This window comes from Chelonus insularis, unplaced genomic scaffold (genome assembly GCF_013357705.1).
Source record: "Chelonus insularis isolate UGA/USDA-ARS -01 unplaced genomic scaffold, ASM1335770v1 scaffold_303_pilon, whole genome shotgun sequence".
NCBI lineage: Eukaryota > Metazoa > Arthropoda > Insecta > Hymenoptera > Braconidae > Chelonus > Chelonus insularis.
In genome coordinates this window covers 650,393-667,615 of record NW_023276792.1, presented here as the reverse complement: position 1 = coordinate 667,615, position 17,223 = coordinate 650,393, and the positions used below count along the sequence as shown (strand labels likewise).

General features: G+C 27.4%; 1 protein-coding gene across 1 annotated transcript in view; it reads left to right on the top strand.

Moving 5' to 3' along the window:
• Window positions 1–17,223, top strand: part of Sol1 — a 110,822-nt gene that overhangs the window by 12,671 nt on the left and 80,928 nt on the right. Inside the window, exons 3-4 of the mRNA XM_035093972.1 lie at window positions 2,391–2,571; window positions 14,871–15,088. Of these exons, the coding sequence (XP_034949863.1) occupies window positions 2,391–2,571; window positions 14,871–15,088 (399 nt within the window). The remainder of the gene's footprint in view (window positions 1–2,390; window positions 2,572–14,870; window positions 15,089–17,223) is intronic.

Below are 17,223 nucleotides of genomic sequence, written 5' to 3'. Positions count from 1 at the left end.
TTGCACATAAAAATTATATTCTCTTGTACATTTTCATTTCTTTTGTGGATAAGTGCAAAATGCTTTCCCCAAGTGACACTTTCAATCTAACTTTTTGTTACACAGTTTTTCTTTTTATGAACAATTTTTACTCAATCATACTGATATACAAAGTTAGACTCCTTACAACACTTTTATGCTGTACAAAAAATGACTGATGACAATTGTGTATATTGATATAATTTATTTTCATAAAAAATTTTAAAAAATATCTGTAAAAAAAGCTTCTGTCTGAGTTGAGAGTAAGTAAGGGATAAAGAAGAATCCTGAGGGTGTTATACCTAAAATGAATATTTATCAACGACCTGCGTATCATACACTACCCCCAGGTAATATTTATCAAAAGCTTCTTTGACAGTTTATATTAAATAATAAGTTTTGTTTGCATTTAATTTATAATGATTTTTGCGTATCAGTGAAAGAGTTGAATCCCTACAAGCGCTTGTTTTATGTCATTTCTGCCATGGCCATATGTAGAGAGAGTGATAAGAGCATTATTAGTATGAAATAAAAAGCTAAAAAAAACCAAAGAACTTTTATAAAAACGAATAGCCTAGCTTATATAGGGCAGTAGCACCATGTACGTAAATGTAGACTCAAAGCAACTGTTTCGGGTGTTTTTCGAGCTTAAAGAAGGTTATTTTCTTTTCTTTACCCATCGCCATTATGGACGCTTTAAAAGCAGAAGCCTTTCTGTGTTCGTCAAGTTATCGCGTGATCTCTACAGTAAGGAAAACTGAGATGACGAATAAAAAAAAGAGAGAGTATATCTAAGGGGATCTGAAACGAGCTCTTAGATATAATGTGGCATTGGCTTGCATCAGAGCCAATCTACGCAGATAAAACATTCCTGTCTATTGGCGCAGAACTTCCCAACTTTATCCTCCCTCTATTCCCGTGCTCTTAACTTTTCATTCTCCTGATTAAGGTGCCTCTTTCACAGTTCTTCCAACTTAAGTCTACGCTAAAATTCACCTCATTTATTGTAGTTTTTGTGACTTTTTGATTTTTTTTTATACATCGGTGTGATATTTTTAACTCACGACTATTATTTTTGAAGTAGGAAGAACTCTAGTACAGAAACTTGCTAATGGTTTGGTAAGAGAAAACTAGTTGATTAATTTTCTTTTTGCTATTTTATTATCTGAAAAATACTTCTTTTACCAATTCATAATGAGAAGAATAAATTAAAACTTTTTTTTTATGATATTCAATAAAATTGAACACTCAATGCTTTTATGATCAATAAAATCCCTAGAAAATAGAAAAATTTTTGTTTTAGATTTTTAGGTTTATTTTAAAATAAATTCTATAGTGAGATAGTTCTTTTATGTTTAATAAGTTATAACTATTTATAATTAAATAAATACTACTCCAAAGTTTCTTAGAGTCTATTAGTTCTGGAAACTAACTGAAAAAGTTTGAAACATGCCAAGCACATGAGGCTTCTGATGAACGCAAATAAATACAAGCAACACTTGAATACACATATTTGAGTTTTATTTTTCATTACTCGTTCAAATATTCAGTTATTTAACATCAAAAATTGAAGTTTATTAAATCCATCAAAAATATAAGCTTCTTTAAACGATATGATATCAAATTCTAATCGAATATTGGTTTTCTTATTTAGTAATCTTTTACATCAACATACTTTTCATAAGTAATTCTTCATAAAAAAGAATTTTCATCACTCCGAGGATAAAAGTAATTCAAAAATTACAGAATAAAATGAAATTCAAATATTTTCCTTGGTAATGTCAGTGGAGATAACAGTATCTTTTGTTGTTCATCTACTTTGTGTTGATATTGACGGCAGTGAAGAAAAATAAGAACAATTATGAATAAACCGCAAAACCATTGCACTTGAATGAATTCAAAAAAGGAGCAGAAGATGGAATTACAAAGAAAGTGTGATGTGATTCAGCTCTAATAGCTGAAATAAATCGAGTGGAAAAAAGTCAATTCAATGCGAGCTTAATTAAGTAGAGATAAACGTTGATTCGAATTAAAGGCGATCAATATTCCGGTAAATCTGTCTGTCTGAAAATCATTTCTAAAGTTATCAAACTATTCTATTTGACTTGTTAAAATAAAACGATTTCAATAAATGGATAATTAATTTGTCTAAGATACTACGTTATTAACAACTCAGTGTATGGAATAATCGAAAGCTCTTTAGACATTAATTTTGCATAAAGTATATTTAGTGAATTATTGAAAAAGTGTCTAATGTTATGAAATAGATATCTAAAATTGCGAAAACTTTTTAATTAGTAACTTGCATAAAATAAACCGAAAAGCCTGAAGGTATATAAGAGAGTATATTAATTAAAGTATGTTTATTTCAGGTTGCTCCTGTATCATATATAGCAGCACATATAGCCCGCAAGGGGGTAGTTTTATATCACCCGATTTTCCGAGGCGATACCCATCGAACATTGATTGTCTGCTCTACACATTCATCGGTGAACCTGATGAAATTGTCGAACTCACCTTTCATCAATTCGATTTACGTCGAGTCGACAACGAGTAAGTATTACTATCAATATTTAACTTTAAATGTACAATTGTATGGAGTATTGTTATTGTTATTATTGTATTTATCATTAATTATCTGAAAGCTGGGGTGGAAAAAAATTCAGGCGGAAAGAGACGATAAAGAAGAGAAAACCAACAGTATTCTATTGAGTTATTTTCAGCTAAAATTATTAGAGATTATTTACTCATTTGCCTATTAGTATAAAGTGAAATTTTATTTGATATTTGCGGATTAATTTAATGATTGAAAAGATTAGCATAATTAAATATCGAATGTCAAATTCACTCTTAATAAAAATATTAGGAAATTCTGTGATGGAAAAGCTAAAGAACAGGTTTATTCATTTATAATCTTTACTTTTTTGATAGCAGTTTGAATTATTCTAATTAAATGGTGGTAATTGGACATTTGAGTCTTAAGACTGGCATTTTTTGTTAATCTTACGACTTTTTTTTTTATTGTAACATTTTAACTAGGAGCTGAAAATTATATTGGTTTGTTTATAATTTGATTACTAGAGAATGAATCATCGTAAAAAAATGATATGACATGGGAATCAAAGTTAAAAGCATGAGCTTTTAGATACGATTTAGAAAATATTTTTTTATTGGCTTTTAATATTGTAGATGGCGTGTCAATTTTTTAGCGGGGTTTCATTTTGAGTTGAACAATTTAAGAGTGAATTATTCAGGTCTAGAATTATTTTATAGGTATTGTGTTGAGATCATTTGTTGAATTTATTAATTGATTATTCGTTTGCTCAATTCTGTGTTTCATTGTTTCATTGAGTCATTGAAATGAATAAAATAATTTAATTAAAAAAATTATTATTGATTAATTGCTTTTGTATAAGTTTATAACAATTGAAAAAATTCTAAGCGCTAAATAATTCTATTCTATTTAATATCTTTTTTATAAAAGTCACTTCTATTTATTGATCAAATTCCAATAGATTCATCTTTTGTAGTTACTTTTTTATCTTGCTTTCTTTCTTTCTACTTGAACTTCAGGAAGGAGAATTTCAATGAACTTCTGAAATACATCTGTATTTTCAAAAAAAAAGTTATAACTTTTCAAAATTAGAAGAAAAATTATAAAAAATTTTTAAAACAAGTTTTTTTAGTGGAACCAGAAAGTCTAAAGTTTGCTAAGCTTTTATGTATTTTATATTAAAATTTTTTCAGCATTCTTGAAAAAATCAGAAAAAAAATAAAAATATATTCTATCATCTTCAATTTTTATCATTTTTTCCATAACAACATGAAAGAAAAAATATTATAAAATATGCATATGTGTCCATCTACAGATAGATTGAAAAAGGGCAGAATTTGTTGATAGCAATGCGCGACTAGTTTCCCGGGAAAAAATAAAATAGATCTATATTGATCTACTCAGATAGATTTTTTGGCATAGTTAGATCTACTTTGTTCTGTGTACATCTTTTTTGATCATTTTCCGTTTTCTGTGATCTCGGTAGATGTATTAAATTTTTTTATCATCGAGATCAATGGAAATCTCCACAGACGTACATCAATTTGTGTAGATATACATTGATCTTACTAGATATACATAGATTTACTTAGATCAAATTTTCTTTGGTTTTTTGAATCTTAGTAGTTGAGTTAGATCCAAAAAATGGCGAAAATGTGAATTTGTGTAGATCTATTTTATTTTTTCTCGAGTTGTTTATTTTATGTTGTGATTGAGACTAGCGCAGATTAGACGTCATATTTAAGATTCTGTATTTAAATCCGTCACTTTCAATAAACTTATCTTTTAATATTCATTGTCTTCATCCTATATTTTACAATATATTACTGAACAAAATATCTCGTTTCGCAATATCACTAGTATATCCTCTATCTTTTTAGTTTAATTATGATGAGAAAATGTAAAAAAAGCTGCTAGAAACGTATTCAGTAACGTAAAGACTAAATTTAAAATTACAATGAAACCAAATGAGCAAAAACAGGAGTTCAATGTAGAAATCAACATGCAAACTATCCTAGTAAAGACCAAAGTAACTATAGTAGTCTCTTTGAGTTTTTCAAGCATGATAAAATTCTTAACATGCTCATGTATCATCTAGAAATTCATCATAATAATATGCTGAAATTGATGAAAGTTAACAAACAACTGTGGAATATATCAAGTGAAGTTTCAACGATACAAATTGAAGCATAACTGGACCTTGTTTTGCATCAGTGTATCAACCCACAATGCATTGTCATATAGGATACTACACTGATGCAAAACAAGGTCCAACTTTAATAAAAAACTATTAGCAAAGGTGATGAATTTTCCAATGCAATTTTCAGCTGAAAGGTAATTACACCATTAATATTGAGGTATTTTATGACCTAAACTTATTTAGGTAAAAAAAAGATTTATGGTAAACAGTGTTTTGTATCATTTGTGGTAAATTATAGTGGAATACATAAAAATGATTGGACTGGGCAGTAAAATGAAACTTTTCAATATCGATTCCAAACGTTTTCTGGTAGTTATCAGTTTTATACAGGTAATGTGATTGGAATATTTGTAATTTAATCTGAACAGTATATATAATAAAATGCTTATGAAAAGCGGCGATTACATGAAAAGACTTTAAAGTAAAATTTATTGAGTAAGAAATTAAAAGAGAATTGTGATAAAAAGACAATGAAGAGTAAAAAAACGAAATGGGATTTTTATTATTATATTTTTATCAGATTGAATCAATAGATTTTTTTTTTTCATTTTAATTGCAATTCATTAGGATCATTTGCATATTTTAATTAGAAATTCTATTTAAACAATATTATAATTATTATTTGTTCATTGTTCTTGAGGGATTAATACATTTTCTTATGACAAGGAGTGTTCAGTATACACAGTTAAATGAGGTACATGTATGTAACTCTATCCAAATAGTCGATTAATTATACGCTTATTTAGTTCCTGAACAAAAAAGGTCAGATTCATAATAATTTCAATAACATTTATCTATTGTTCAACCCTGATATTCGATGTTATACAATAATTATTTTATTCGAATGTTTATGTATTCAATCAACAATAACAACATTATCAGATGGTGTTCTTTAAAACAATCTAGTTAATATACTTATGTTAAATAGAATGATGAAATAAATACATCAAGAATAATGGGTAAAAAAGGACAGACAAAAGGGTGGGAAAGATCAAGTGTCTCTAGTTTTCCTTGGATAATTGTAGATTGCATAGATGAAAGAGCACGAAAGACAGAATACTTCATGCGAGCCAAGACAATGACCCACGATTAACAAAAGACAAAGATTAAGAGTGTGGACTTTCTGCTTCAATTTCAATAAATAATTGTCTCTTATAAAAGTCTGAAAATTATTTATTCTTATGTACTTTCATTTCGTTATAATATTGAAATTAATATTAAAATATTCAATTAAAACTAATGGAGATTTTTATATTATAACCAATTAATATTTATGTATTTATAATATCGATTAAATAAATATGTTTTATTTGTTTGAATAATTTTTTTGTTCTCAATAATTAGTTAATGTTTTAAAATCTATTCAAGAGTAAAATTAGCTGTTTTCATTTTGACACACATCAAGTAATTTTATGAAAAAATATTCGACCAACGAAATTAATTTATTTAAAAATTAAAAAAAAAATAACTCGAATAAATTAATTAAATATTAATTACCTAATTAGCAACAGCTCTGTCTGTACTCATTTTCACATTTATTCCTGCTTCATTGTGTCAGTCAGTCGTATTGAACGGGTTTCTGATTGATAATGATGCCAATAATGAATATTACTTCAACAGAAATAGTGCAAGACAATTCTGAAGGAAATGAAAATTACTCGATTATTCTAAGGATATTTAAATTCATTCGGTTTTAACCGCAAAAGGTCCAGTAACCATCCACTAGTATAATTACTCAATTACTATACGTTGTACATGTGTTAAATCTCGTCTCTGTTAATTGGCGACCTGAAATACTAGTAAGATTTTAATGATGTAGAGACTATTTTCAAGATGGTAGTCTCTGTTTCGGAAATTCTGCTTGTCGCGGACACATGGAGTGGATACCACAGTAATTGCCAAAGTTATTAATTATGTGTTAAATGAAATTCCTGAGTACTATAGCTTGTGACAACTTGTATACACCAGGGATTTTCGCTTATACTGCAGCTGCAATTCACTTTCAGTCCATAGTGTAGCATTACAGTACTTGTGACATAAGAGTGTATTACATATTTTTGTAAATGTCACAATCAAGACAGCAATTTATTTTAATTATATTTAACTTTTTATCACAATTCATCATCATTTAAGTAGTAAGAAGTAATATTGATTTCGTCTGAAAATTGACACTGACTGAATTTTCTTCCATTTTTAATATTGACGAATAAAAAAGTTGATTTTTAGAGTGGCTTGAAAGCATGAAAATGTCAGTTTGTCTGTTGAGAGTAGACGATATTTTGTGAAAATGGTTGGATGGAAAAATGAGAAATTTGGCACGATTTCATGGTCACATATGTAGATTATAAAGATGAAAAAACTGTAATTGTAACTGTCAGAACAGAACAGTGTTTTGAGCCTGCAACAGACCTAGTCTTGTGACAGTAACAAGATTGTTTTGGAATAAGGACAATTTTCAAAGACTAGAATATTGGCTTAAGCCTTTATTCAGCCAGTGTTTTTCTTTTATTTAATCTACCTCTGGGGCTTATTTTTCCTGTTCTATAATCAAAATTAAGTTAAAATATTTTTAGAATGTAGTTTAAATATTTATAAGATATGAAAATTACATTTCTGATTTCATTTCAGATAAAAAAATATGTTTCCATTATTTATCGTCAGTGATCCATGTTTATAATTTATTTAATAATTATTTTTCTTTATTGATCAATTAATTATAAAAAATACAATAACAATGAGCTTTTAATCATATAATGATTTTCTGAATCCATGAATGAAAAATTGCAATGTTCATAGTTTTTTGTATTATAATAATCTAGCAACTCTAGAAGAAACTTTGAGTTTCGTAAAAAAGATATAGTGTGTGTTAAGTGCTATTATTTCTTTAATTATTATTGTTATTTCTATTGTCTTGTTATGATTATTGTGGTAGTTACTTGACGAATACACGTAGTAGTCCATAAAGTTGAGATTTTTTACTTATCTTTAGTGTAGTTTATGTTAGAATCTTCAGTTGCCAAGTTAAAAAAATACTTATTTACTCCATCTTAAACGCCAACGCCAACGTTGAAAAACGTACTGGAGATAAAAGATCTTTATGAAGTTGTTTTTTCACAGAGTTAGAGCAATCTACGGGCTTCCAACAGAGCATTATTATTTATGACTAGACACTACAACGAATCTAGCAAACACAACTACTCTATGAAAGACTATCAAGGTTTTACACTCTTGTATCACGTATGCATGTATGCATGTTTTAATCTTGAAATTTTCAAAATTCTAAATAGACTGTTCACAAAAATCTCTTAGCCTTTCATTTATAAAATAATTGAAAATATGAAATATCATTCATTATCGAATAACAAAATATGTCAATAAAATCATTCAATTTTACAAATTATTTAATTGTTTTTGATCAAATTAATTTTTCGTTGAATTAATATCAATATAAAATATGATGAACTAATTTTGATATTTAATTAAATACGGAAATAGAAGATGATTCAGTTGAAATATACCTTAATGATTGGAACATGAGATAACTGTTGATATCATTTATTCGTATTATTATTATAATTGGTGATATTATTTTTATGTGTAAGAAAAACTTAAATTTTCATGATGTTTCGTAAGCTTTGTAAGTGTACATTCATCTTCAAAACCTTATTTCGGCAGTAGAGCATCATATTTCTCGTGAATTGCGTCTTTTTTCAAGAAATCTCTCACATCCCTTGTTATCATTTCGCAAACTCACACTTGTGTTATTCAACATCTGATCTAGTACAAGAAAAGCTTGGCAGGATTGGTGTATGGTAGAAGGATATCAATCTGGCGAACTTCAATTCTCACCACATATTTAGTTTTTAGTTTTATTTTTGATATATAATCGTTTGTTGTTAATTTTTTATTGAATGGTATTGAGTTGTATTATTAAATGGAAAACAGTGCACTTACACTAACTAACTAGTTCTATTAGATGTCATCAACGAATATTGAATAGCACACTAGCTATCATGAGCAAGTAGACGGTTTTCCATTTAGAAACTCAACTTTAACTAAACTAGAATGGCTCACTATTTACTAATTGCACTATTACTACTCTAACTTCCTCTAATCATTAATCCCAGACACTCTAGAGATGAAAGCATGGAGCAAATTTCACAATTACATCATCAAAAACTAAAACATGTTTTGTTACTATCAGAATAAAGATTTTTTGATGAAATTTTTTCAGGATCAAGAATTAAAAGTACTTTATTTCTCTGATTAGATTCTTTGGAAAATTTTTGATACAGAAAACAAGGAAATTTATTTGTTGATAATTTTTAATGGAAAAATAGTTTTGTTTTGATTGAAAAATTGTTTTCGATCCATTCTAGAGGATTCTAATTCGATCAGTTTTCAAATCAAATTGATTATCCTGAAAACAGTTAAAAGGATTTAGTGAAAATCTAATAAATCTCAATTCACTTGAAAATAAATCGAAAAAGTCTTGGAGTCAAATTGATTAGATTGTTCTTGAGGTAATGCTGATTTAAAATTTTTTATCTACTCCTGATTAATATTTTTTCTCGAATTTAATTTAGAAAGAATCTTAATTTAATACTCACAACCAATCTAGAGTCCGTTTATTCTTCCAAGACTCAATTGAGATCTTGTTAAAATTGTGTAGAAAAATTTATAGTAGGGGAATACGGCGCAATACAGCTCTTTGAATTTTAAAATGACTTATACACATAATAATGTAATTTGAGCGATAAGCATATTTTCAAATCAATGTTAACTTTCATATTAACCGCTTCGGAGGGTCCATTTTGCCTCACCAAGTTACCAAAAATCGAAAAAGCCGTCTTATCTCATGGGTCCGTCTTTCCCCGTATTTTCCTACAATTTTTTTTTTCAATCGAAACCATGTACGAAAAAAGACGACTTGTGGTAGTTACTACGTAGGCTCGATATTGTTATAATATTTAAAATTTTTATTTTATATATACTATTGTAGATAAAAGTGATGGTGTTTTCACGTTTTATGATTTTTTAAAAATTTAACTAAGCGAAGTTTATCGTTGAAATGCAACATTTATGTTTTATCTTGTTTTACTATTTTTAGAAACATATTACTACACGTAAAAAAATCATTGTTGTCAAAGAGTAAATAATTGGTTGAATTGTTTTTTTTTTTATAAAAATTTAATGTAATTGTTATAGAATAAAGAAATCAATTACTAAGTAGACAATCTGACGTGATTTTTTATGTTGTTTTTATTTAAATATTTATTTACCTTTGTTTATTTTTTTTTTTCAATTTAATTTTAGTAAAATAAATATTATCAGAAAAAAAGAAAGAAAAAATGAAAAAATAATAACACCGGCGAGAATAGTTATCTTGTAGCTGTTGAACACAATCATTGGAGTGCAAGCAATTAAAGTGTGATAGGAGGAAATCTTGCTTGGGATATTAAGCAGTGGTTGATAAAGCAGAAAAAAACAAATGAGGCAAAAAAATAAGTTAAGAGCAAAAGCTAAAAGCGCCAAATGTTGTATAGATATAAATAAAGAAGATAAATAACTAAAAATGAAATAATATTCACATAATAAATACTTTGTTAGTAAATTAGTTAACTAAAACTTAATTCACAAGAGCTTATTTATCTACATTTTTTTCATTTAATTACATTCAGAGCTTTTCTATTTTTACTTGGACCATAAAATAGTCTTGAACCTCAAAATTACGTGTATATGTTTATCGTTTCATTTTATATTTATTTTAATGGAAAAAAATTATTTCTAAACCCTGAAAATCTATTGTTTCAATGTAATTCAGTTTTATTGTTTGATCACTCATCCAACATAAAAATGGTAAAGTTTGTTTTGGTTTTCGAAATGACTTGCTAATGGTTCAATGATTAAAACCTTGTCAGTACATTTCTCTGTTTCATTTATACATGAGGATTGATGCATCCATGTGTAAAGATTTCAAAAAGAGTAGAGTTTTCTGGTTCACATTTAGTATGTTGTATAGAAGTGTTGGGATATAGTCTTTTATTGAATATACGCTCGTTTATCCTGTGCACGTAATTAATGTGATCATGGGGATAAGAGAATTCTCACGAATTGCATACGACTGTACTTCTCATCCGAATTCAACCCTTGCTTTCTACTATCTCTACCACGGTCTCACTACCTTTTGGCATTCTACGTCTTTTACTAATGATCTCGTTACTTGAACTATTTATCACGTTTCTCGTGCTTGGACGGTTTCTAATTAATTAACGGAAGACCTAACTCATTGCCATTTTTTGTTTACTTTTTTCACATGATACAGAAAAATTTTTTACTTGTCACTCGTTAGGAAAAAAAAATAAATAAAAATAATAGATTCATATTAATATTAATTTTTTTAAATAACTTCTGACAATGATACATCTCGTCACAATGAAAACTTTGCTTCACAAAATTACAATAAAAAGTAACGAAAAGAATTAGAGACATTGTTAAAGTAATAACGATAAAAATTTGCTTAAAAAGAAAGAAGAAAAAAATCCAGGTGAATTGTATCGTTTATGACTTTTTATCACTTTTTTTCACTTTAATAAACTTTAGTTAACTTTCTTTTTCATTATTTAACTATTTAATTTTTATTCATCACTTTTTTTAAATATCTTTTTTATTCTATCGTTGTGTAAATATTGAGGCTCAAGCTGTAATGAGTTCTATTTCCAAGCTGCAATCAACAAAAAATATCAGTCTCATTATGAGCTGTATTGAGAAAATTTTGTCTATTTTTTTATTATCATTCAAATAATTGTTCAATATATTTTCATGGGAATATTTTTTATCACACATATCAAAAGCAAAGAAGCTCAGCAAATTTATTGGGGCTTTCTAGTGTGAATTGAACTACGGTTATTAATTAACTCTCTTAGTGTCAATGACACCTTTAATGAAATAAAAAAAAGTAACTTACAGTGTCTCTGTTGCTTTCAAGTATCCATTTTCTTCAGGAAATTCGATCTTAAATTTAAATTCAACGACCCTGAAAATTAATAGAACATTTTAATTGATCCAAATAAAATGATTTATCAAGTTGATCAAATTTCTGACCAAAAATATGAAATTTTCTGTTACACTCAAGAGGTCAATTGTTCATTAGGAGATAAATCTGGTTAGTGGTTTTGTCATTATGCTGGGTGATAAATTTTGAACTATTTCTAAATGACAAATAAATTTTAGTATGTGCATCAATTTAGCTCTATAGATTATAAAAAATCGAAATAGTTTGATATATAATCCCTTGTTAATATCCTACTTAGCATAAGTGTTAAATTTGATCTTAATATATTTTAATAAATGAAGCTGTTTCTAACAATTTTGATTCTTTCCAGTTTACAGTTGAATCTATATTATGTTTTAAAGCAATTTTTTGACAAAAATCTCAAACTATTTTATCTGGTACTATTTTTCTTGCTAGACACATGAAAAAGGGCTTGAATAGTTGTGAAGTTGACATAAAAATTGTGTTATACAGCATTATTTCAGACTTCTCCTTAGAAAACGTGAGCGACGTTTAAAGCGGGCAATTTTAGGTCTGAGTTTCAAAGGTCGGAGCTCTTATAACTTGTTGAGTGTTATTAATAATTTTTTATTTCCTAAAGAAGAAAAAATGATATTTTTTGGTGTTACATTTTTCATTATAAAGTGGAGTAACTGAATACAATCTACTACGTTTTGTCAAGCATTTGGAATTAAATATTTGCCCATTAGCATTTACAAACAATGTAACAAGTAAAAATAATTCTTGCTTCTCAAGATGTATTCAAGAATTTAATATGACAAGTATTTAGAATTAAATATTTTATTTACTTAAATAAATAACAGTAAAAATAATTCTTAATAATTTCTTTTCTCTTCAATACTTTTGATGGCTCTCACAAAGTACACAAAGTGCAGCAAATATTATGTTTCAAGAAAGAAATCACTTTATCCGCATAATAAAACTTATTGGAAATTATTTATAAAAAATAAAATATAATAAAACGATATCAACCACATTTTTATATGGAATTATTTGTCCAATAAACAAAGTAAAAAATGAAAATCCTTCTTTTCAGTTCCTTATGATCAATTTTTTAAAGTAAAAGAGATAAAGTATATAAGTGCAAAAAGAATAAAGAATTGTACTTTCCGACAGTGAACGGTACAATGCAGAAAATAGATTCATTGTGGTTTATTCCTCCTCCCACTCTTTTCTTTATCTACTTTTCATACCAAGTGATTAAAGTTCCTATTAATCTTAAGTTATTTTTATTTGCATATATATTTCTATTCGGAAATTCCATCAGAACAAGTTCATTTGAGCTCATTTTTCAATGAAAAAAGAATAAACAATTTTCTATCTCCAAATGTAAAGAAAATCGAAAGCATTGAGATTTACTTTTTTTTTTTGCATGTAAGGATAATGATAATGAAAAAAAAACTTTTTGTGGTATTGGAGGAGTTAAAAATATCTTTATTAGTAAGATTTCCGGAAAAAATTTAGAAATAAAAAATGAGATCACTATAAATCTACTGAAGAAAAAGGAAATACTTAAACTGTTCTTAGAATAAATTGAAGCGTTAGCTGCAAAAAGGGCGTTAACTGAAAAAATATGTTTTGAAATCTCACGTTTAGAGTTTTTTTTTCGCGTATTTCAACATATACACATCAAATGAATCTGCTACCTGAAAGCCTCTCTTGTGCTCGTTTTTTTTTTATTTAATGTATTCCAAATGCAAAAGATGTGAAACGGGGCATTAAGGTTATTACTGCATTGAATCAAATACCATTTTTACTAGCTAGAGTGCTGGAAAATAAAAAAGCAAAAATATAAATCTACGTAATATTTTATAGATTAATCCATAAATTGTATTTTAACAATGAATTAATAATATAAATTGGTACACTTAACAATTAACAAGAGACATACTAAAGTGCTTGTATTTTTCAACAGAAGTTGAAAGTACAAAAGTCTTGATATTTTCTGTTGGCATCTCTTATGTATGAGATTTTAGAACTTTGAAATTGAGTTGCTGCTGGATTACTGGCATAAGGCCATGAGATCTTGCGGTTGCTCAGGGGATACAGATAAAAAATATTACTCGGCAAAATTTTATTGAACTCTTGGTGATATCTGATTAATTTTACGTGCTACTGACGCTAAATTAATCAGATTTTAACGTCAGCTCCATGCAGAATTAATCAGATATTTTATATAACAGTTGGTATTACTTAAAATAAACTGATGAATACTAACTCTATTCAAATTAAAATCTATTGTATTTAAAACATTTAATAAAGTCACATTCTAGAAGCATTTATCATTTTAATTTTATTAAAAATATCATTTTATTTTAATCAATCATTGAAATACTGTTAATTTTTTATCATTACTTTCAATATCATCAACATATTTAATAATTAATCTAATTAAAAGTAAAATTTTTTGAAATTTAAATATTCTTTCTATAAATAAGGAAATGATTAATCTTTACAACTTTAAATAGCAGATTCTTTTTGAAGTGAATAAATTCTCAAAGTTTTAAATACAAATAATATTATTTCAATAGGTTTTCCTGAAGTCTCTTGATCTAAATAAAAAAATATCAAACGTAAATAATATTATTTTATTCAAAACTTGTTTGCAATAAATGTAAACAGCTTTCTTATAAACTTAAAAACTATATTCTCTATTATTTTGCATAGAAATTAAATTTTTAATATCTTTCCAACATAATTTAAAGAGAGATATGTTAATACTTCTAATAGAAGCTCATACGATCTTCCTTAAAGCTGCATAACCAAATTAAAAATCATTTTCATAAACAAAGTAAAATGCTAATTTGTTTCATTCAAATGCATTAATGAATTTATTAAATTAATTTATATAAGAATCATGGTAAAGTTTCTAATTTTACCCAATGCAATTCTAGTGTAATTCCATAGAAGCATTAATCAAACTACTAAAGATGCAACTAAGAGGATATCATTGTTTGACTTAATTTAAAATGTTCAACAAAGCTCAAAACAGCTGTAAAATAACAAGCTATTTATTTTTACAGTTGTTCCAAAGGAGACTATCTCAAAGTTTTTCTTCATTTGGAAACAATAGGAGTTTCTGAGTACACACCTTGGTCCGGTCTGCTATGTGGAACTTTAAGAGAAATACCACAAGTTCTATATAGCTCTAAATCCAGTCTGATCTTTGAGCTGCACACAACTCAGGGAGAAATTTCAAATTCGACTGGATTTTCTGGAACTTTTCGTTACATTGACAAACGTAAGTATTCTTATGTTACTTAAGATTACGATACCTATTGAATGAATTTCCTAGTAAGTTTGCTTGTTATAAAACATCTCACTCTAACTAAATAAACTTAACAGTTCAATTCAATAATTTAAAAGCCTTCTAGAAATTTAATAATAATTTTTTATTGCTACAAAGACAGAGAATATAAATCTTATTTAAAGAGAAAAAAAGTTCCTTAGCTAAAGCATTTATCCTAGATTTTCTATAAAATTCGTTTTTCTACTCTTGGTGGAGTAACATTTAGTGCACGCGAATTACAACTAATCGCATTCGTACGAGCCTGACCAGCAGGGTAAACTAGTCGTCCCTGTATCTCTTGTTAATCTATGTGCTGTCGGATGAAATTATGCTAATGAAAGTTCGTGCTGCTGTACCACTTTAGTCCATCGTCTACAATCTTTGTTTTTATTTCAGATTTATTTTTACACTTTGTTTTAACGTTTACCCTATATTTACACCAACACTTTATAAGCTTACATCACTCTAAAAGCTCTATCATATCTTTTTATTGCACTTTTATCATAAAATCAATTTTTACTAAAATTTAATTAAATTAATCTGAGGTTACATCGTAAAGCATAGGCTTGAACATCAGTATTTGTTTAATATAATGAAACGTTGTTTGATGTTGTTTTCAGTGTGGTTTGATGGATTTTAAACACCAGAGTATTAATCAAAATAATTCACAATCATCACATGTTAATTTTCCGAATTTTTATTTCTTTTGAGGAGTGAATTTGTTAAATTGTATCACGAGTTATTTAGATAAATTGAATAATATTTTAGAGTTTGAAAGCGGAAAGTTTTGGCTTTGGAGTCAAAAGATTTACAAGTTGATTTATATGTGCCAGCATTATTCGCGAAACACGCGGAAATTCATAATGTCGCCAGTTTGCAATAGGGTATGGTATTGAAAGTGGAAAAACTAGAGTGCTAAAAATTCTTTGAAGAGTAGAGAAAAATAGAAAAAAAAGTTTGAGTAAAACTCTGCAATCAAATTCAATTGAGTCTGCAGCACCGGTCGCACGTATTTGTTCAGTGAGGGTTGCAAGAAAAGGTGGGTTAGAACTGTTAGAAGTAAGGAAAAGAATGGCTCTATATTGGCGTATATTCAATGTTCGGTACGCCGCAAGGCGTGTTACAATGGGATTACGAACTACAAGTAAAGAGAACTGTATACTAGTGAATGTACTACTTTGCTATATTGAAAAAAGGAAAAAATTGTTTTCAGAAAATTTGTAAGGAAAATCGTCACTGAAATACGACAGTCAGGAGATAAGTAAATATTTCGTTCTTTTCAGACAAAGTTGTTGGTAAAAGGTTTGAGATCAGTTGGAGAAAGAGAATATTTTTTTGAGTCTTAGTATAAAATAATTATAATTTTTATTGATTTATGATTAATTTAATTGTGCCCTTTGAATAACAACCAAGTGTGTAATTGACTCTACTCATGAGTAATAATCTCTAACAATATTAAAAATTGAAACAATCGAAATCAATAATTTGATTAATTGACTCAAAAGTTGTGTATAGTTACGAAAAGACTTTGAGGATTTTATCAAATTTTTTTCTTCATTTAAATTCCATTTAATTTTTAATCTAAAGTCTTATACGATCAAAAGAACAAAGAATATTTTTGTGAGTATGGTTCGTAGTCAACTGTTCTCAAAGAATCAGAAGTTGCCCACCATTAGACCACTGTTCAATCGATATTGTTCAGGAATCGGAGTATATATTTCGCAAGGGCAATATAGGTTAATGTTGTGATTATATTATTGACAGAAATAAATATTCAGTCTCACTATTGGCTTGTATGTAAATGTAAATGTTACCTAAAAAATGTACATACTTATTTAAATATCAAAACTTTAAAAAAAATATAAAAAATGAACGATACAAGTATTTATATACAGTTTATCATTATTGTAGTGATACTATAAGAATCGAATTGAGATAAAAAATATTTTATTACTTAAGTTCTTTTCAATAATTATCCATTCAACTACTTTGAAAATGATTTAAAACCACGAGGAATTTTATTAAAAATTAAACTCTATTGAATTATTCAAAATTACTCTGAGTAGTTAAATAATTAGATTCCCTGC